Source organism: Odontomachus brunneus, unplaced genomic scaffold (assembly GCF_010583005.1).
Source record: "Odontomachus brunneus isolate Ranch 3 - 2012 unplaced genomic scaffold, Obru_v1 Obru_scaffold_044, whole genome shotgun sequence".
NCBI lineage: Eukaryota > Metazoa > Arthropoda > Insecta > Hymenoptera > Formicidae > Odontomachus > Odontomachus brunneus.
This window is the reverse complement of record NW_022639494.1, coordinates 292,693-314,272: the sequence shown is the minus strand read 5'-3', so window position 1 is coordinate 314,272 and position 21,580 is coordinate 292,693. Positions and strand designations below refer to the sequence as shown.

At 41.0% G+C, this 21,580-nt stretch overlaps 1 protein-coding gene across 2 annotated transcripts in view; it reads right to left on the bottom strand.

Moving 5' to 3' along the window:
- The window catches only part of LOC116844629 (adenylate cyclase type 2), a 49,149-nt gene that overhangs the window by 23,968 nt on the left and 3,601 nt on the right, over positions 1 to 21,580 (bottom strand). For both annotated transcript variants that reach the window (XM_032816433.1, XM_032816432.1), the window contains 3 exons: positions 2,750 to 2,916; positions 954 to 1,289; positions 493 to 687 (listed from right to left, as the gene is read on the bottom strand). In XM_032816433.1, the coding sequence (XP_032672324.1) occupies positions 493 to 687; positions 954 to 1,289; positions 2,750 to 2,916 (698 nt within the window). The remainder of the gene's footprint in view (positions 1 to 492; positions 688 to 953; positions 1,290 to 2,749; positions 2,917 to 21,580) is intronic.

Below are 21,580 nucleotides of genomic sequence, written 5' to 3'. Positions count from 1 at the left end.
TTTTTTCAAATCAAAATAGTGCAAAAGCACATGTCGAAAAAACACTTTATCGCGTTCCATTTTTCACAAAGCAAAAGAAATTGTTGTTTAGGAAAATAATTGTGTATGCTGACTGAATGTTATCGAGAAATGTCGAAATTAATCACAAACTACCTGTTTCGTTAGTAATGACTACTAGAACTGTTTGCATTGCCATCTAACATTTGCGGGCGGAAACTAAGTTAAGGTCCTAATATCTACGCGAATAGATGTAATCGAAAGCTGAAGCACCGGCACTTGATAATTTAATTAAATATCACTCGATCGATGGAGCGTCGCGGGACCCGGCACAAGGAGCCGGTCTCATTGTATCTCATTATATCTCATATATATTGACGCACGTTCGCGCGAAAGAAATTAGTTGCGAATGCCTTAGGTCGTAACTGAGATTTTAATTTGATCCTGCTATTCTTGCGCGATGATCCATTCGCGTGATACATTTTTATCGCTTACCTCCGCGGCGATGTAGGCGGGTATAACGCTCAGCAGTAATTGTTCCTGTTGCTCCCTCTCGCATTCGAGCTTGATCCGCGACTCGATCACGGTTTTCGTCCCAGAGAAAGTTTTGCGAAGAGCCGACGCCGTCAAAAGTCTGTAGTACAGGCCGGCGAGGATCGCTGCCAGCAGGAACACAATTTCCACAACGATCTGTTGAGAAGAATATAACAATTCCCGAATATTCCAAATATGCCATTCGTGTAGGTTTGATAAATATACATTGTACGAAAATCATTAGCTGTAATGTAAAGAAGCGGAAGTGCCAATTTGGTTCGAGATTTCAGAAATGCGACCAACAAGTTAAATACGCGATTCAAGTAGACGGTAATTTTATCTTGAGTCGATTGTCGGAAAGCGTCACTACAACAGACCGGTCAATGAACATAGTGCTGTTGTTCAAATTTCGGTTCATTTACCTGAATCACGTCGTAGTAGTCCGGCAGATCGTCGAAGACGAATCTTCTGGAGATGTGCACGAACACCAGGATGCAACCGATGACGAGCGGCGCCTCAAACCTCATCTTAGGCAGAATGGCGATTACCGACAAGACGCACACGAATAGAGGCAGGACGCCTTTTAATATTAGAATTCCTAGACCGAGCACGACGGAGGACGTTAGACCTATCAGAATCCTGGACCGTCTGGAGCTCATAGCCGAGGGCAATTGCGTGACTACCAGAAGTGTCAAAGAGGCAATAAGCATGGTCGTCAACGTCGACACAGGTAGGAGATCGATCATGTGGGACAGATCCTGAAGGAATATTGTACGCGTTGGATTAGCCACATTCGCGATCTTTTCTCCGAACTCTAGAAATAATCGCGCGTCTATACGGAAAAAAAAATATCTAAAAAATAGAAAATATTTATTCGCGAGATTGTGATACTAATATTTACTTGTACTACCAAGACAAAATTTTCAAATAAAAAAATATGCATTTTCTTAGAAACTTAGCTCTATACTGACGTAGTTGTTTGTTCAATTTAAATAAGATAATTTAGATTTAAGACAATGTCATTAGTACCCGGTGAATAAATATCTTTTTATTTTTCAGATGTTTTTTCTCTCAGTATGGAATAAATTATTTTGTTATAGTGTCCTGCAATTCATGATATAATTATATTCGGACTTTCTATAAAATATTTAACTGTTAACATTCACATTCAAAGCAATGAATTCTACGTCTGTAATTTTTCAGACATACAATTTCGCAAGGAATTAAATTGTTAATTAAAGAAAAGCCGGATTGCCTCGTAATAGGATACCAGGCGAAACAAATGTAACAAGCTTATCGAATTACGTTTTGTCTTTTTTTGCAAGCAGGCGAACAAAACTCACTTCTTCCGGACTCGAAGTTGCTATGAAACTTTTTGTCTTTGAATTGCGAAATAAATTCTCGCCCGTGATTCTTCTCGCTTCCGCGTTACGTCGCAACATTGCGGAAACGTGAGAGGGCGGACTTTCCGATAAACCGCGTCATCGATTTCGTCGCGAGTCTAATCGCGAGCGATTTGGAAATGCCAACACTCTGGTGTTGGATCCGCGGCGCGTCACATATTCTTCACGGATCTATCGATTTAAACAGCGCATCCGCCGAGCTCCTCGCACCTCCGATGTCAATATTAATTCTTGGCTTCGCTAACGAACGTCCTGCGGTCCAATTTCAGGACGCGGCTTGTTAACTGGTTACCGAAGAATACACATGTACGTTGCCGAAGGGTTATAACGAGTATCGATCCGTTATAAAGAGACACACTAGATGGAATTTTAATTGAAAATTAATTATCGCGTCGATATCATCGTTTTGGAGCTTCTACACGTGAGGAGCGCGACGAACTTCCAACGACATGTTTAATTTTTGGATATACTAATTAATTATGAGCTGTAGCTGAAATTATCTTAAACATGTTCTCTTTGATCGCGGACGTCAAGAATTCGATCGAGAATCTAATTAAAACAGATTTGTGACGTAAGTTCTGAGCGAGTTGAAGCACTTCAACGCGAAGAATCTTGTGTATTCTTGAATTTCCAAAGTATTAGAAACCTCGTTTCTCAACAAACAAAAATTATTTTTAAACACATGGTAGCTCTGCCGGCTGCTTTCTCTTCGTGACAACTTGAGCCGACGACTAATACTTGTTCGGTGCAAAAAAGAGCACGGACTGTCACTTCATAGCAGCAATAAGTCATGGAGGATCAACAGCGATACTTACGCGATAGTCGGTGAAGCACAGAGCACCCAGGGCGATCAACGAGGCAATGGCGGCGACGCAGAGTGTTCCGGTGTAGAGGGATGCAGTTAACTTGCCTTCATACTTGTCGCGAAGTTCCTGAAGTTCCTTAACGCCAGCATCGTCACCTGCAGCCTCGCCGAGGCTCTCTGAAACAGATCACCGCCATTTGTTAACTTCGACGTATTCGCAACTTGCTACACGATATAATACACAACAAAGTATGCAAGAAAGAGCACTGAGTGAAGAAATTTGAGAAATCCAGGACAATCATGTATACAGATTTAGTAGTTTTTCTATATAATATGCACTTTCAGGCATATTATTGATCATTACTTACATTATATTATTATTATACAATCGTACAACAAAGCACAAAGGTCTTTTTTCGTATTATTTATTTGGCAAAGCAATACCTTTGTGCTTTATTGTATGATTATTAATCTACAGTAATTATCAAATACGCAAATAAAAGAAAACAAAGTGAGTGCAAATATTTTTTTAGTATAATATTATATTATACAAAGTGTTCCCTTTTTAAACAAGCCAGCTAAATATCTCTGTAAGACAGCTCGGCAGATAAATATGTTTCAGATAAAATTTACAGACTTTTGAGAGAGAAGAAAACCTTGAATTTGACACTCTGTATATGTTATGTTGAAAGTTAAATGCTCGTATTTAAAGAACAAAACAATAAGGATGTCCAGAACAACAAGTTAATTAAATCTAATTCTAAAACATTAATATTCGTTAGGAAAAAACTAATATTTAAGTTTCTCCGATACAAGCAACGATACTTCAAATGAAAGCATGACAACAACAGTACAAGAAACTTTGATATATTCCCAGAAATTTTCCACATTTCCTTTCATCTAAGAATAATCTGTCAAGAGAATACATGTGTTCAATATCAATAATTACAATAATATATGACAAATATGATAAATAATGATAAATATATGACAAGAGCACCATAAAGGCGCGTCAGCGAACGTGCACTGTGAGAAATTAATTAACATCTTACGCAGTGCTGGCAGCTTAGAAATTACTTGCGATGCAATAAAGTCCGATATCGCGTTTCAAGAATAATTCAGTCGGGAATTACTGACTTAATGCATTCCGAAATCCGCGATTCGCGTCTCGAAACGAATCGTAACACAGCGTAGGACTTCACCTAAAATACCGCGGCATTTACCTTGCATTGTGGAAACTTCATTCGTAGCATTGTCTAATTAATTATTTAGTCGGGGCACGAACGAAATTTATGCTGTAGGTATGACACACAGTAAACACAGTGTGCGTGGGCTTTCAATGATTTCACGTATACGCCTTTGATAGCGCCATTGCGCGGCAATACAATGATTGACGTTACACACAATGTTGAATTAATTACGTATTAATGAGGATTTAATGATTAATTCATTTCGATTCCCTCTGTATGTACTTTCGCGCGCTTGCAATTTCGGTGCGATTCCGAGAACTTTGGCGTCGCAATTTAATGATAGTTTTTTTATTATTTTCCTTGGTGGGAAGAATGACGTGCGGATACACGCGGAATGTGAATACGATGTAGAACTTTTGTTCTACATGCTAATTGCGAATATTCCGTTCGAAATTCTCGTGAAATACAACGGACAACTGCGTTCTCGTTTTCCTTTTTTTTCACAAACAGAATTCACAATATGCTTGCGCGTGGCTACATCGTTTTATAATTAATAAACATTTAATAATAACTTTGTATCGTTATAACGTTGTATCTTTTGCATATTATCAAACTGAGAATTTCCCAGATCCACGAGGAAAACCTCCTCGTAATTTGTTAACGTTCATTAAACTTCTTTATAACTTTTCCCGTAAAAAAGAGCACAAAGTACGTTATTGCGTGTGCTTTTATAATCAACCCTTTTTGTCGCGCCGGTGATGGGCGACGACGGCCATAAAGGTTAATTGGGATGGTTTTAAACGACGAGCAAGATTAAGATCAATACGGCGTGGAGAAAACGAAGTGGGCACGAACATAATTAAACTGATGAATAATTTAAATTTTCATAATTGATTTGAGGGTAAGACGCGAGAGATGCAAAATGTAAAGAGCAAAGGACGATTCTTGAATTATGTGGAAACATAACGTGTAAGAATGTTCACTTTAATTGTCGTAACTTCAAAAAAGAAAAGAAAGAAATGAAGTAAAATTACACAATTCCTTGACGAATACTCAAGATTGGTACGATATTTCACGGATATGTATTGTGTAAGTTCCGTTTAAAAATTTTACGAGTCTCTCCCGTTTTCTATCCGGAGAATCGGATAGACGAAAGAACATCTTGAAAATGTCACGTGTTTCAGGTTTTCTTTTTCCCTGATTTCAGATAATTAGACATTCCTATGTTAATATTCTCTGTGTGTGCAGATTAATTATTAATTAGCTTCATGTTCAACTCCGATGCTCTCTGACGTCTCTCTTATGTAGCGTTGGCGACATCCGATTTACCGTGGTAAGTCTTAAGGGATGACAACGATATTGTACACGCGCGCGATCAAGGTGGCGCGTGTCGAGTTATAAGGGCAAGCTGAGCCGCTCCGCCACGTATCCGACCTCCTCTTCTCCTTTTACCACCTACCATAAAGGATCTAACACTTTTACCGCGCGCAATATATATTTTTGCTGCTCGACTTCATTCCACCGCGGAGCGGCAGAGGAGGAGAATCGACTAAGCCGGATAATTTTCGCGCGTTCGCGAAAAACTCGATAACGCCGCGATAACGTTTCATTCTGTATTTCGGCCTGATAGAGAACCGATATGATGAACGATGCGCGTGTACGAAAGGGATATTTCGAAAATGTCGGATAACTGGCGAACTCGTTATCGTCGGGAGTAAATGGCAAGATACCTCTTGGCGAAATGCCGAAATTAATGTTCGCCTCATTTGCCACGCGAGACTTCGCCTCAGCAAGAGACACTCTTGAGACTCATTGAGTCACGCGCTCTTGCCGGAGAATTTGGTGGAAACATTGCGCGTGGAGCAGTTGTTATTGGCGAAATTCGATTTCAAGCGTCGACGCGTGTTCTCGTTAATAATTGCAGGATGGTATGCGCACGAGCGGACGACCTTTCAGCCCCCTCTGCTCGAAAATTCGATATCTCATTAAAACGTCCGAGTTCGCTGAAAAATCCCGCGCCACGGCGGGACAATGTGCCCTCGTCGGGAAAATAAAAAGGCGTAGCCGCGTCTCGTGCGATTGTGATACGCGCGCCGCTCCACTGGCCACGCATTAACGTAATTGATCGGAATTGTCGTCGGCGAGTAAACGGATCAGGCTAATCCGCTAATGAAATAAGTCGCGCTCGGACACGCGATCGTAAGGTAATCGCCGATGGAGCCAAGGTCGGGCGACACGTCGACTCGCTGATTCTAATTAGTGTCGATGACTGCTCTTTCGCGCTGATGTACGCGCGGCACGAAGGTGCGCAATCAGCCACCTCGTTAAATCGATCGCCGCGGTGCGCAATTATCATTGTTCCGCTCGGCTCGCAATCGGCTACGGCATATTGTATTTCTATCGCGCCGCTTCCGCAATTTTGCGCAATAAGCGCGAAATCGCACGCTGGATGTTGCGCGAGGGGTGCGGTTTTGCATCGCACAGCCGATATGCGATGTGATAATCAACTAAATGAGTCCCGACAGCGATAATGTCGCTAAAGAAAATATGATAAATTGCACCGTGATATAATATCAATAAAGCGCTCGAGAGCTTCTGTATGCAATTTCTCATTGCTCCCTTCCTGCGGGCGTCAACAAATTTTCCCTGAACGGCGATTTTATTGTAAGGTAAAAGCGTCAATTGATTTATGTGTGCGTATACGCACAGCATATGTATATACGCAATGTAGATATATTTTATGTTGAAAGCTCAAAATACTTGTATTTAAAAACCAAAACAATAAGATAATAATAATGGATTAGATACGTATTCGGGCACTGATATTTTTATCTTACGATATCGACGAGTCGAAGATAGTCACGCGAGTTTGATTCGCCGTGTACTTTAATCGTCGCACACCTTTAGACTTCATTTGCGGCTACTCTCCAGGAAACGAGAATCGCAATGGTACTTGATCGGAACGACTATTAATTGGGCGTTCGTATTGCCCTTCTTTTCCTTTTCGCCACGGATCGTCATTCAGTGAGATGCAATAGCGTGGCGAGTTGCAGCTTCAAGCGGAAGAAGAATTTTTCCCGATACCGTCGACGCGGCTCGCCCTGCTGCCCGCATTCATATAACTTTCAATACTCCCCTGTGCTCGTCACTCGCATAAAGCGAATAAATCCTCTCCCTGTCTGCCGCATGGAAATCGCGCGAGACTGGCATTGCGCAAAGTGAAAATCTGCATTCGCATAATTTCTCTTACGTGCGGATCTCAAACGCGCCGAAAGACATCTCGCGATTTTCGCGTGCAAAGGGCTTTATCGCGTCGACGGAAATTACACCGGCCGCGAAAAGAGAGAGCGCACCGGTGCTTGCTTTTGTCCTTTTTCGCGATTAAATGAATTCCGAATTGTATTCGCGATGGTCCTCTGAAGAGGATCGCGCGACTCGCCGCAATTAATGCCGCCGGGTTCACATTGTTGCGGCCATTAGCGTTAATATCGTTTCAAGAATCTCGAATCTGACGCAATTATAGCGCGCAATTCGCTCGCGAAGTAGATTGCGAGGTATCGTCGTTCCGAACCGGAGGAGCTGCTGCGGTGTGTCACCGTGCCACCGGCACTTGATTACGAACTTCGCAGGCCGAAGTTTCGCCGATTGCGCCGATTCAGCAATTATCGACCTTCGCCACCATCAACAGCAGCTCTCGCGCGTTTCCACGCTTTCCATTCGCTTTTCTGTGCCGCAGTGAGCGAACTCAACGGACAACGTAATGTAGCGACGCGGCGCCGCGCAGTGTGTGTGTGTACATGTGTGCTGCGAATGTAATTGTTCGACCTCATCTACTTCGACAGCAGCTTCTATCTTCTTTTTTTTTTACGTATATACGTGTACATCGTGTAATTTTTTGAAACCTTCCGCGCGAGCCCTTTTACGGCTTCTGATGAGCTGTCTGGGTTAGTGCGCGGCGCGTATAAAAATCGCCGATGGACGACCAGCTGTGCATGTTTCGGTTTTATGTAAATGGAAAGTAAACATTATCTGATGAAAGTTCTACTTCTTTCTCATTTTTATTATCTCAATGCAGGCGCGTATGCGAAGTGCGTCGCGCGATCGTTTTCCCGCGCGGTATCTGTCTCATTAATGTGCAGATCTCGCGCGATGCAACGCGAATGATTCGCGATCAAAGCGCGTTTGTTCGTTCCAATTCTCCGTGGCACGGCACAAAGCGGGAAAAATACCTGCGGCGACATATTTTGCATCTCATGATAGATTTCGCAGCAGTCACAGCAGTGACTTGCTTCCTCCTCGCGAAATTTATCATCGTGCAATCCGAATCAAAGTTCTGTCTCTACATTAATCCTGCAATAATGGGATTAATGGATAGGCAATTCTACAGATGTCGGAAATGTCAATAAGATCTGGAGATTAATCTGGAGAATTTGTTCATTTTCAGACAACCACTGAACTAGTGCACACTAGTGCGATAAGTTAGAGTGAAAGAAAGTTAATTTGTTATATTATACATAGGTTTCAATACGCAGAAGACATGTGTCCAACTGCATGTCTGCTTTGTACATTTCAACGTTCAAGATATGATTCAAAGACATATTGATCGAGAAATTGTACTGTAAATGTTACTAATAAATAATGAGTATTTATATCTAGTAATAAATAAATATTATAGTAATTAGTGTGTATCTGAGAATTAATATATACGGAATATAGAATTAATATATCAAAAAATAAAACATTGATTCTCCTCAATATTAAATTGTAAAACTTACAGCCGTTTATTAATTTTAGACCTAAAAGAAAAGTAATAACGGCAAAAGTGAAACAATTTGTAATGAGTGAGAGAGAGAGAGAGAGAAGCAAATTTTATAAAACATTAACAAATACCACAAATTGTGCTCTGATTTTCGAACTTTTGTTTACGTGTTCGTGTCTATTTATATTGATATTGATACTATGCCGTGAATTTGTGTGAAACGCATTTCTCCCTCCGCAAAATCTCCCTTTGTTGTCCGATTAATGCAAGTTTAACTTACACATAATTTAAACAAGCGCTTTGCAGATACCAAACACGACGAACACGCGTTTGTTGCAGACGATGCGTTATTCGCCGTTTCATTTTCACGAGTTCTCCTGTTTGACACACGTTCGCGGTGTCATCGCGTGCGCGAGAGCACCCTCCCGTCGAATTACGCAGCACCCTGCCTAGTTACTCACACGTGCGTCGCTATTATTTGCCAACGCCCACGCCGGAGCATGGGGAAACACTTCGCATTCGTTCTGGCGATGTTTTGCGAGCAAATACGAATTCCCCGGTTAAGTCGGGGACTCAACAGACATCTCTCGCGCGCGGCAATACCGGCGAACGTCGCGGAGTATCGACCTCCTTCGATCAGCGTATCATGTAGTACGTGTGGCCGGTTTTATCGAAAAATAAAGGAACGATGTTGCTCTCCGGAGCGCTTGAAAATCACGTGAATAATGCACAGGTCCGATATGGCTCGAGTGAAATCGACGCTGCAGAGCGACGTTATTCTTTTTCTCTCTCTCTCTCCCTTTCTCTCTCTATACGAATTTGCATACTATTAAATCCGTCAACGTAGCGCGCGAGGAAAACGTTCCCCACTCGTCGACGAAATACGAGGCGAATGTTCACTTCTATGCGAAAAACAACAGCCGTTTGCCGTTTGTCGATGCTCGTGGCTGTTGTCGAATGCGGCAAGTGTAATTGCGCGAAATCGCGACTGCGATTTCGCGCTCCCGATGCGACCGCGACAATTGCGCGTTCGCTATATGTCCGAGATATATCGATGATATATACCGACTGTATGTGGCGACATGTTGCGGCGTGCACTTCCGCCCGACGAACGCGTTTCAAGGCGTATCCGTTTCGCCGATGTTTCCCGGCCACGCCAATTCCGCGCGTTAAAAGCCGGCAATAATTGCGGCGCGCTCGGCGGCAGCCTCGCGCTAATTATCGCACTCATTCGCGACGTGGTCGGCTATACGCCTGACTCGATTTTATATTTAATTGTGTGTAAAGTGTGTCACACATATATATATATACGCGCGGGCTGGCGTGCGTGAAGCGTTGCCGCGCGTTATATCATTCAGCGTGCGAGATCGTCTCGTTTGGAATTAGCGACATATTTACATGACTGGCATAATCCCCTCTTAACAATGGCATTTAATCTCCTTGTCGTTATGAGCGCGGCGCTTGTAAATAAATCTGCTCATCGGTGTCGATTTTGCGCGACAATGCGAATCCCGTGCGTTCGATTCGATTTCACGACTCCATTAAATTAACGATGGCTCGCGGTGCGTCTATTTTTCCGCGTATAGCGAGAGGGAGAGGGACGGCAACATGGAATTGTAATCCCAAGTCATTTACAAGAAGAAGAAAAAAGGGATGCTATGCTAGAAATCGACGAAATACTGAAATTCTTCTGCAAAATTTAGATCGTATTGGTTTGTGTAGAATTAGCAAATGCTTTTATACACTGCAATCATGTGCAATAATGAATTGAAGCATTAGTATGTGTGAAAACGAGAAGAAATTTTAAGATGGACATTTTGTACTGAACGTGTATTTGCTAATGAAAATTTCAAAAGATATTTCTGTGTTTTTATTACGGAATGTAGAAAATTAAAAATGTACGCAAAATTTGCAGAAAAATGTCTATATATGCTTATATTTTCTGTTGGCATCGTAAGACAAAGCAGCACACATTTATATAAGATCTATATATACAAGAAGAAGATAATACACGAGGAAGATAATACAATCGTGCTAGTGACGATTACTTTTACGTTATCGACATTTTTCTGCGCGGTATCATCTTCCTTTAGGTGCAATTTGGACGAGTCGCTTGACAAATTCGAGATCGTGCCACTGCGACTTCTTCGCATAATTGCGAGTAAAAATGCCAGTTGCGCTGCGTGACGTAAGATAATTTCGCATTTTACTCAACGGATGCTGTTCCACCGGATGAAACGCGCAGCGATCTTATGTCACTGTCACGGCTGTGTCACGGACATTTTTGCATTTCGCGTTATCCCCAGCGCGAATTTGTTTCCCTTTCGTATCGGATCAAGCGCCAAGTGTTCCATTGTCGAAGTAGAACTCACATATACACGTGCTGGCACGAGTGATAGACATTAAGCGATACGCGGGAAGATTCATTGTGCACCGACGAGAGCAGCGCGCGAGCAGCGTGCCATACGTGTTTATTAATAGCGTACATCGCCAAAAATAAAATATTCCCCACGTGTCTCGTGTATTTCACCGCGACTCTTCGCGTCGTGGTACAGTTCTCGCGCATTTCGCGTTGTTGCGCATTGAGAGAAGCGTTTTCGTGTTATGGATCCTTTGTGTGTTGCGAAAAATATCGCGGAACAGAGTCGAGCAGCGCAATATCAACGGCTGTACATTCTCGGACGCAATTCTTGCGAAGAAACGCAGTCGCGTACATAACGTGACGTCGTCTTCAACGAGAAATATTGCGCGCTGTAGACGACACATTCGAGAATTAAAAGATGAAACATTCAATTTGGCGTAATCTTGCAAATTCACCGGAAATTTTGCTAATTCATCGTTTGCGCTGAGCAAAATTTGTCACAAATGATGGAGATAAAAGTACAACGAAAAGGACATTAGTAAATCAAATTTGTCTTCGCGCTCCATTTCGTGCCGGCAGATCTCCCGGTGTTGGCGCGTTTAAAACACGCGTTTAGCTGCTCAAAAGCGACAAAAGCTTTCCACGCGAAATATCGCGTGACGCTATTATCATTAACCCAGTAATATCGTTAATGCACAACAATACCACTTGATTGTTATCCGGCAGTAAGATGTAGTCGACGTTATTCGCATACGCAGAGAGAATATATTATAGCTTTTCTTTTTCACATAAATTCTATTCAATTTTACCATGTTTTTAGTAATCCACGAATAGACTATCAATAAGGTAGTCTATTTTTTCTTGCTAAGGGACATTGCAGATTTCGCTAGAAATATACACGGAGAATATTTTGTAATGAAAGTTATTACAGGATTTTGTAAATGAGGAATAGACCGACATTCTGCAGTAATTCAGTATTCTTTCAGTATCTTTCGTTTCATATAGTGTTACTTATATATTCTAGGAATTAAAATGGGCTATATTAAAACGCTTACTATGTTTTTGAAATCTGCAATGTTTTTAGCGAAATTTATCATGCCTTTTAGCGAGACTGACTTTATTGATAGTTTATTTCTGTGTGTGATTTACAAAAAACATAATAGAATTGAAAAGAATTTATACGAAAAAAATTATATTTTTTCCATGTAGAGTTGTGAACTTTTCAATTAAGTCGCGATTGTAAATATAACATCGCATATGTTGTACGAGTAAAAAAACAATTTCGTCAATGTAACTAAATTTTGTTATTCAAGGACCAGATGAAAAACTCGTTTAAAGGAACAAAAAGATTCCTGTGGAAGTTTCCCACTCAGCCAATTGCTCTCAGTTATTCCAACCGAATTTCAAAGCAACTGAATGTTCAGACAAGTGTTCTCAACTACAGCAACAGAGATATTACTTCTTATCAGTGAGTTTTCCGTTTGGTATTCATTCAGTCAGCCGAACTGAAACCCTTTCCCATGTAGATCTAACTCTGAATTCAAGTCTGAGTATCTCACGCAAGACAAGTTTTAAGTGATAATACGAGTTTAAGAATTCAAAATGTGATTTCTCGACTATCATCGATTTTGTTGAGGAAATAAATAACAATGAAAATCCATTCGATTAGAAATATAATGTACTTCTGCGCGTCATTAGTTTCTGCACCGGTTGAGAGTTCTAGCTGCGCGCATTTGCGCAGAAAAGAGAGATAGCGCGAGCTTGACGATAGATTTGCGTATTTCCTATACGTAACTATATCCGCCGACTGGAATCACATACTGCAGTTAGCGGAAACCGATAGCAGGCTGAATCCGGAAAGCGCGCGAAGTGCAAACGTTTACCGCATCGAAGAGGATACACAGACAGCGCACCCAACAGTTCTGGCCTATCGCCAGCGAAGACTATTTTCGAACTTGGTTAAAGGAACCCGTCGACGTGCTTTCCCGAAGTGACATTCGCCACTTCGTCCTGTTGATATGCCATCTTTCCCTACAGAACATAATCGCGATTGTCAAGGAAATTCAAGAATAGAACAAGTGTAAGAATAGAACACCGACGATAAAAATACGTTGCTTTAACAACTCACGGGACAAAAACAACTCTGTTAGTGTAACTAAATTTTCTGTTACTTAAGGACCAAGTGAAAAACTCGCTTGTAAGAACAAAAAGATTGTACAAAGAACTGTAGGAGGTTCCTACTCAGCCAATTGTTCTCAGTTATCTCAATCAAGTTTCAATCCAATTGAATGTTCAGACGAACGTTTTCGGTAACAGAGATATTACCTTTCGTCAGTAAGTTTTTCGTCCAATCCCCGTTCAGTTGCCCCAATACTATTATTTATTCCACGAAATTATTTTTTCTACAAATATGATCATTCAGTGACGATAAAACTTGCTTTTCCGCGGCGCATTGTTCCAGGCTGACAGAGCCTCGAGATAAGATTCACTCGGAAACGTTTGTCTCATTCGCGTGTCCCGAGTCGAGGCTCACTTCCGGTCCGGTGACTTTCGGCCGATTGTGATTTAATTGGCTCAGAATTCCGTCCCGACCGAGTGTGCCTCCGTCTGTTCTGTCGTTGTCACGGACGACCGCAAAGGAGAGGCCGCGATAACGAAGTATTTCCTTCGAAGGACGAATATTGACCAAGGACAGAATTTATTGGTCGTCTGCTACCCTCGGATCGGGGGTTCGTATCGAGAGCGAGACGCTTATCGATTCGGTCCGACCACATTGGATGTAGTTTCACTAAATGGCCCTGGCAAGCGCGAATAAAAATACCGCCCTAGATGAGACCCGTCAAGATAAATTTCCGGTTACTTTTGTATCCATGTCAGCGTTTTTTTTCTTCTCTTCTCTTTTTTTCCTTTCAAACGCGTGGCAAAGTGGCGTAGTATGACGCATTTTATAAATGAAGATTTCAGTCTGTCGATTTACGTATAATCGCGTAAAAATCTGCACACGAGGAAAATTTTATAGCAAAAATTACTACAGAGTTTTATAATTGAAGAATAAATCGACATTTTGTAGACTAACTGACTATTTTTTCATTTCATATATACGATTTATATTTTAGGAACTGAAATGTGCTACTAAAAAAATTAGTGAAATAGACTTTACTGATAATCTGTCCTTGCACTACTAGAAACGTAATAAAATTGAGAAGAATTTATAGGAAAAAAAAAAACTATAATATTTTCTTCGTGTAGAGTTGGACATTTTTTAATTACATTAACCTGTACATTTTGCGTTTAAAGCGACGAAAATGTAAGAATACAAGTGAGAGTTTCCTCGAAGAAATAGAGATTTAACGAAGTTTCTAATAAATTAAATAAAGGGAAGAGGGAAAGTCCATTATAGTATACTTATAACGCGGAGGCTCTAACTTTCGCGATTATGGCAGATTGCACAGAATTAAAAGAAGAACAAGATCGAATCGTCGTTAAAATTATTATCAAATTACGACGTGCGATTACTTGTTATTATTAAAACCGGTATGTTAAGTCGTCTATGAAATTGATAGCGTGCACAAGCCCCCGTCACGAACACTCATATCGCCGATAGCAAATTGGTAAGCGCGCTCGTCTATCGCTTGGAGGTCAATTTCAATTGTTGCTAACTCGGTTCAAGTTCACCCACTAAAACCTCGTCTCGCTAATTTCTCGTGATTAATGTCCGCGAGCAACGAATGGCAATAACGAAATTCCACATTTGCAACTGATCGAAAGCTCGTTATACATGCGACAGATACGATTCGCATGCTCGTTAGGGCTTTTGGTCGCGAATGAGTACGGGAGGTGATTTCGCGACTACCTTTCGAGCTAAAATTCCTAATAATGTTTACGCATTGTTGCCGGCGTTTGACTGTATTAATATCAATATCGAGAGACACGGTGTTTTTTATATTGAGAAAAAATGTTTGGTATTCGTAATTATAATCCCATAAAGAAATAATTATCATAAATTATGCACTGAGAGAAAAATATGGTTACTTTTGCCCCCAACAAAACTGTTTTGTAATTTTAATCACAAAAATAGAATAACCATCTGTCTAATAATGCTAACTATTTAAATAGTTAGAATAACCATTGTTTTAGTAAGCATTATTAGAAGGATGGTTATTCTAACTATTTTTGTGGTTAAAATTACAAAACAATTTTGTTGGGGGCGAAAGTAACTATATTTTTCTCTCAGTGTGGCCAAGAAAATTACTTTTTATTAAATTCTACTTTAACATCAATGATAATAACCTTGCATGTATGTTACTGCTATCACTTTCATGTAAGAACAATCAAAAAGTATGGTTGGAGTCAAACGTAGTTATAATTTGAGTTGTATTATTTTTTTTCTCTCAGTATATTTCTTATATTGTATTTCTGTTTATATCAGAGAGAGAAACGTAGCTAACCGTTTAAAAATGTAACAGTAAATTCGTGGCTTTGTGCGAAAGAAAGAGCAAGTATCTGTAGGGTGTCGCGCGTATAATAATGCGATTAAAATATCACATTATGTCGTTAATAGAAATTTAACGTTGCGGGCGATTGACTGCCGCCGGCGCGGTGACTCAAAATAAATTTACTCTCGTTGTAAATCTATTTTGTAATTTCCGCGTTTTGATGTCTCTCCAGTCGGAGCAATGCCGTAATTGGATCACAAGTGTACATGGCTGTATTCCTCGTAGAACAGCGTAACATTTTCAATTTATCGCCACAACGTGCGTATACCATTATGACCCCATTTTACGTATAACTTAATATATTATATGTATGCGACGAACGTTGCTAAATCACGTACACACAAATATTTCACGCGAATATCGCGACGACCGATCATACAGAAATTCGCGAATAGTTTGCCTCGTCGTGCGACGTGTCCTGTGAAATTTGATAAAAATTTTATACCCGATATCAAAGCGCTCTTCCCTTTTCCTCTCTCTCTCTCTCTCTCTCTCTCTCTCTCTCTCTGTCTCTAAAAATAGGATCCAGTTTCACTTTGATTAAGATACAATTATTTCCATAAAATACGTCGTACTTGACGCTCGAGCATTTTATTTGTGTCCCAAGCGTCACGTCCGATTTTGCATGGTTCGTCATGTCGACTTTTGACTTTTGTTCCCTGTCTTATAGACTGTGCGTGCTGCGAGCAAGGCAAACGCCTTATAAACCTGATATATATTGCACTACGTGTGATCCTTCGTGCGATCCTGCCAAACTGAGTATATCCTGACGAAGAGAAATACGTGCGTTAGTAGGTACCGAGATTGTGCGCGCATCGATGCGGGGCGCTACCATTAGTTCTCGATATTGCACACCTCAAATGTATCGTCACGAAAACCGCAAAAGAAATTCCCCATCGTGGCTTCGATCGCGCCCGTTCTCTTCTCCCTCTAGAACGAGTATTTTGTTATAGAGATAATTTAATACAAAGCAGAAGAAAAGAGGGAGATATATATCGCGTTGTAAGTTAAGCGAGTGTACGGCCGAGCAGCCGCACAAAAGAACATTCGAGACTTACTAAATGAAGGAAGGTCTCTCCGTGGGTAAATTTAATTTCGGCCAATTTTTCGCAGGACTCGACCATGAGGAAAATCAAGAGTATACATAAGGTAAAAACACCAATTCCCAGACACGTGCTCAATCTCGGATATTCTGATTGTTTTGATCTTTAAATACGTATATTTAAACCTTCAACGTAGAATATACATATGCCTATATTCAAAATATGTATACAATTTTTATATGTTGAAACTGCATATTTTGAATATTTATTTAAGAGCTAAAACGATAAAAATGTCCAGGATTAGGATTAGGATTAGGTGCATGTCATTAGTATTTTAACTTTAAGTATATCCAAGGAAATCAATTTTACAAGTTTCAATATCATCGAATTTTTCATTTGCACGTTTTGGTGCACGTTCCGGTGACGTATACACAAATTGCAGCAACTATCGCGCACCCGTTACTGATATTTTTCACGTGAAACTGCGTTTCTAATTTGCGACAAATTTTACAGGTGAACTTTCGGCCAGCTAACCGAAAAATGTTTTATAAATCATGTTTTTCAGGGAGCTCCGTCACACGGAAGGGACGCATATAATTTGAAGTAAGGTAAATTACCATTAAAATAAAATCAAAATGCACAGAACCGCACACGTGTCAAGTGCATCCGGTAGTATCACGAATAATAAATATGCGCTACGCGTATGGGATTTTGAGCTCGCACATTCTTCTCTTTTCTCCTTTTTCTCCTCTTTTTACAGCTGTGTCGCCGTTGCACCTGGGAATATCTCCTTGGGGAGGACCGGCTCGGAGAATATGAGATAAAAATGGCTACGCGTATAGCTGCCCTATTTTTTTTCCGGCGAATCCCTAGCCAGTTCTCTGTTGCAACGCGTACTTCATTGTGCAGGTTATGCTTTAGGCTCTCGGCTGAAAGCCTTTACTATGCAATTACCTACGCTACTTCCCTTCAATGATATGCGTTCGACCGCCTGCCTCGTAATATACTGGTTGCGATGCTGTTTTTTTTCTTTTTTGATAATTAGGGAGGAAAGTCGCGTGGCTCAAGTTTTGATATCAGGCGTATGGGGATTACGTTTGCACGATTGCAAATAAAAATTTCAAAATCAGAGAAGTGTGAGCACTTTGTGCTGTTTTAACAATTAACGGGGTTCTTGATGGAACAGCGAGATAAATTAATTAATTTAAGTGTATAATCCAGTTTTTATGTAAGACTTTATGTAAGTCTTGACTTGCTATACAGAAGTCAAAGCAATTGGGATTTAACTGAAATTCTTTGTATCGCAATTATGACGTTCAATGAGTTCGGGGGGAGAACGAGATCGACGGCTTTACCGAGGTCGAGTGAGGAAGCTCGTTTTACAAAATGCACGGATAATCGGCGGAAACGAAGAAGGCGAGGAAAGGCGGGACAGGCTATCGTTCGATTATATCGCCGAGAGAATTCTCGATCGCAGGAGATCGCTAGAATTGACACGAAGTGGCGAAGGCTACTGGTATCGACAGGCGACGATTCGCCGTCAATACCTATCACGGTTTCGAATCGATGTCCAGCGCTACATTCGCAAAATCTCCTTGTGAGCCGAGATCGGTGGGCCGCGGGAGGGTTCAGCGAGGCGATAACGATGACGCTGTCATTTGCGCAAGCAGCCTTATAACGTAGAAATAGAACGCGGCTATTGCGGACTCGCGTATAAACCATGAAATAACTCACCGCGCGCCGAGTGAAATGTCGTCTCGCAACGATGTCAGCGATTGTTCGTTTAAATATCCAGCTCCGCTTCGCGGAACGAAGGCGACCGTTTAATGTAATATTTACGGTTACGCACTGGTGCTTCTCCATCGAGTTCGCTCTTCAGTGCGGTTTACTCTTTTAGGATTTCTTTTCACCGTCGTGGCAATTTGCACGTCGTTCTGAACGCGATCTGAACGGATGGATTCTCTGTCCACCGAACGACAAACGTTATTACGCCACTCGGATCGTTTAATAAACATCAAATTGGCGACAAATAAGCAGGAATAATCTTTTGCTTCTACCTCATGGCTATATCATTTGAGCCGGTAAAGCACAAGTTCTCTAAATGACGCAAATAAACTTTCATACAAAGCTGGAATTAATATCGAATATTTCTGCTATTGAAAACGACGGTCTCGTTATGTGCTCAAATCGTTTTGCTATACGTATTGGTGCGCGTTTTTGATATAAATATCTAGTTGAAAAGAGAAAAAAAATAATAAAAAAAGACCCGACGTTTTAGAATCGACAGTTTTACTCTCTTCTAGGGGGGAATATATCACGCTTTTATCGCGACAGAAACATGAAATGACGAATCCGATTTCGGGAAAAGCTCGCGTCTGAAGTTTGGGCGATGATTCACGAAGTTAAGCTTGCCGTTGCTTATTATCTTAAGTTCGCGATCTTCCATCTGCGCTGATCTTTTCATATAAAAATAATCTCAGCTGAGCGTGTGTGCGTGTGTATGAGCACGCGCGCGTGTTTGTTTCCAATAACACGAGTAATTTTCTCCGCATAATAAGATACTTTGTATAAAAACTGTTATTAAAAATCCGTTTTATTTTTTAATCCGCCACGTTGCGAAGATATCACGGACATTATTAAAACATGGGGAAATACATGAAACTCATATATTCGTATTTGTCGTCCGTGAGAAAAGAAATGGAAATAAAAGCCGCCTGCCTCCGCTGCCACCCGCGGAGTTTTGATTTCGGTTCGAGAAATTCGAGACTGTGCGGACACGAGTTCTCGTGATTCGCGATGTATTTTCGGAGTGGTAAATTCGCACGACGTCATAATCGCAATTTCGTCATTTCGAGATTCGCGTTTTCTTTCGAGTTCGCGCCAGTGCAAGTTCAAATTGAAAATTCCACGGTTTTGTTTACATCGAAATCAAACTGCCGACAATAACGTCGAAGCGAAATTAATAACACGTAAAGTTATGCCAATTCGAATCGCGGCCGACCTTTTCCAACTTCGCTCACCAGCTCGTTTCTGAACATTTCGATCATAGTTTCATGAGGTTCTACACAATATTCTACGATTTGCCGATGCGTAACTGTTGCGTATAACCCAACATATTCCAGTGGTATTTCAACTTCATTTCTGCCATGGAGTTTCGGAGAGCCGAGTATTAATATTACGGTAATAGCATTGCACTGCTAAATCATGAAACAAGTTATTTACACGCCGAATATACTCCGATGGCCTACGATAGTCGGTACTATAATGCTACCACGTGTTATTTTGAGTTACGGTACAAAATATATAATTAACTGTATCCAACCAATTAGACATAGACGGCCAGTAGAGAACCAATGAAACGAGGTAAAAGACGAAGAGAATATCATATAGTTCTTTTTCATATAAATTCTTTCGCCAAGTTTCTGCTAATATAGGAATAGAAACCGTCAGTAAAATCTTGCTAAGAAACAGAAAATTTCGCAAATTTTTTTAATAACACATTTCAATGTTCTTAAAAAATAAACAGTGCGTATGAAAAAAGGAAAGGATAATCAAGTACTGCAAAATGTTGATCTGTTCCTCGGTTACAAAATTCTATAATAATTTTTACTATAATATATGCATACTCCGTATGCATGTGTTACGAATTTTATTTCTCTTCGCCGTATCTTCAATAATTTGATCATCAGTTAAGCTTTTTCGTATCATTAATTAGCGCGGCAATCAACATTCACAAACGAACAGGTGAACAAAGTTGGAAGAGGCAATGCTATCAGTATTATTACTGTTGCATTAAACATGTAAGCGGACCTATTTGGTTTTTTCCTTAACACGATTAAAATTAATCGCTTTGACACACAAAGAGCGTCCCAAAGCTAGATATCCATTTGTTAGGTTCTCCACTAACTTCTCTTCTCTGTAGCGAACATTCGATGCTTCCGGGACACTTTGGGTGCGTATATGTGTGTGTATCCAAGCCATTAATCTCCATCGTGTTAAATAAAAATTCAAGGCGACTTGGAACGGTGCAGGGTCATTTAACGATTCACCGATATCGTTGCTGTTGTTTTAATTATTACTACTGTATACAGCATGAGCTGTAAGGTCGCGCACGAGCGCGAGGTGGCCTTAATGAAAGGAATTAAGCCAACGTGCATATACGTATATAGCGCTTCATCTGGACAAAAGCACTCGCTTCGCGCGGTCCAGGCCATAAAGCGGCATTTAACTGGAAGCTATACCTGCAGCCACTGCTGCACCCGATTTTACGCACTCGGACATGCATGTGCGCGCTTCTGAACTACGCCCGTCGCCGGTCATCGAAACTGCGTATTTTCGCAATGACGTCGACAACGACGACGGGATAAACTCTGCTCGTAATCGTCGGTGTTTGCGTTAAACCCGACGAATAGCCTCCCCATTCGCCCATTACCTCCAGGTGCGCGCAGTGATTAATAAACAGCCGATGGCTGGATGAAAATAAGCCGCGGACTGCGGCGTTTCGCGGATTTGGAATTTGGCCCGCTTTCGTATCGTGAGCCTCATCGTCGTCGATTTCGCGTGCGCTGACGAAATTGGCAGTAAGCTGAGATACGCGACTACCACGATGTCCGTTCAAAATTTATGAGCTGTTCCCGATGTATCGATTAATCTCCGACATGTGTACGTAAGAAGATATCTGGAGTAGTCGCGCACAGTGTGCCCTTTCACGACAGACACAAATCATTCGATTACTGCGCTCATTGTATCCGCGAGAAGTGTATCACTTTTGTTTATATATATGTGATATTTTTGACAATGATTTGATGCTAATGAAATTGTCATCAGTTTCTAGCACTACAATGCTTCTACTTGTTTCTCTTTAAGAATGCATATTTAATAAATACAGATTCAATCGCTGACAAATAAATTAAAGCTCCCATAGTCTTGTGGTTATAAGAGACAGATCGAAACGAACGTTTCGCAGAGAGAGAGAGAGAGAGAGAGAGAGA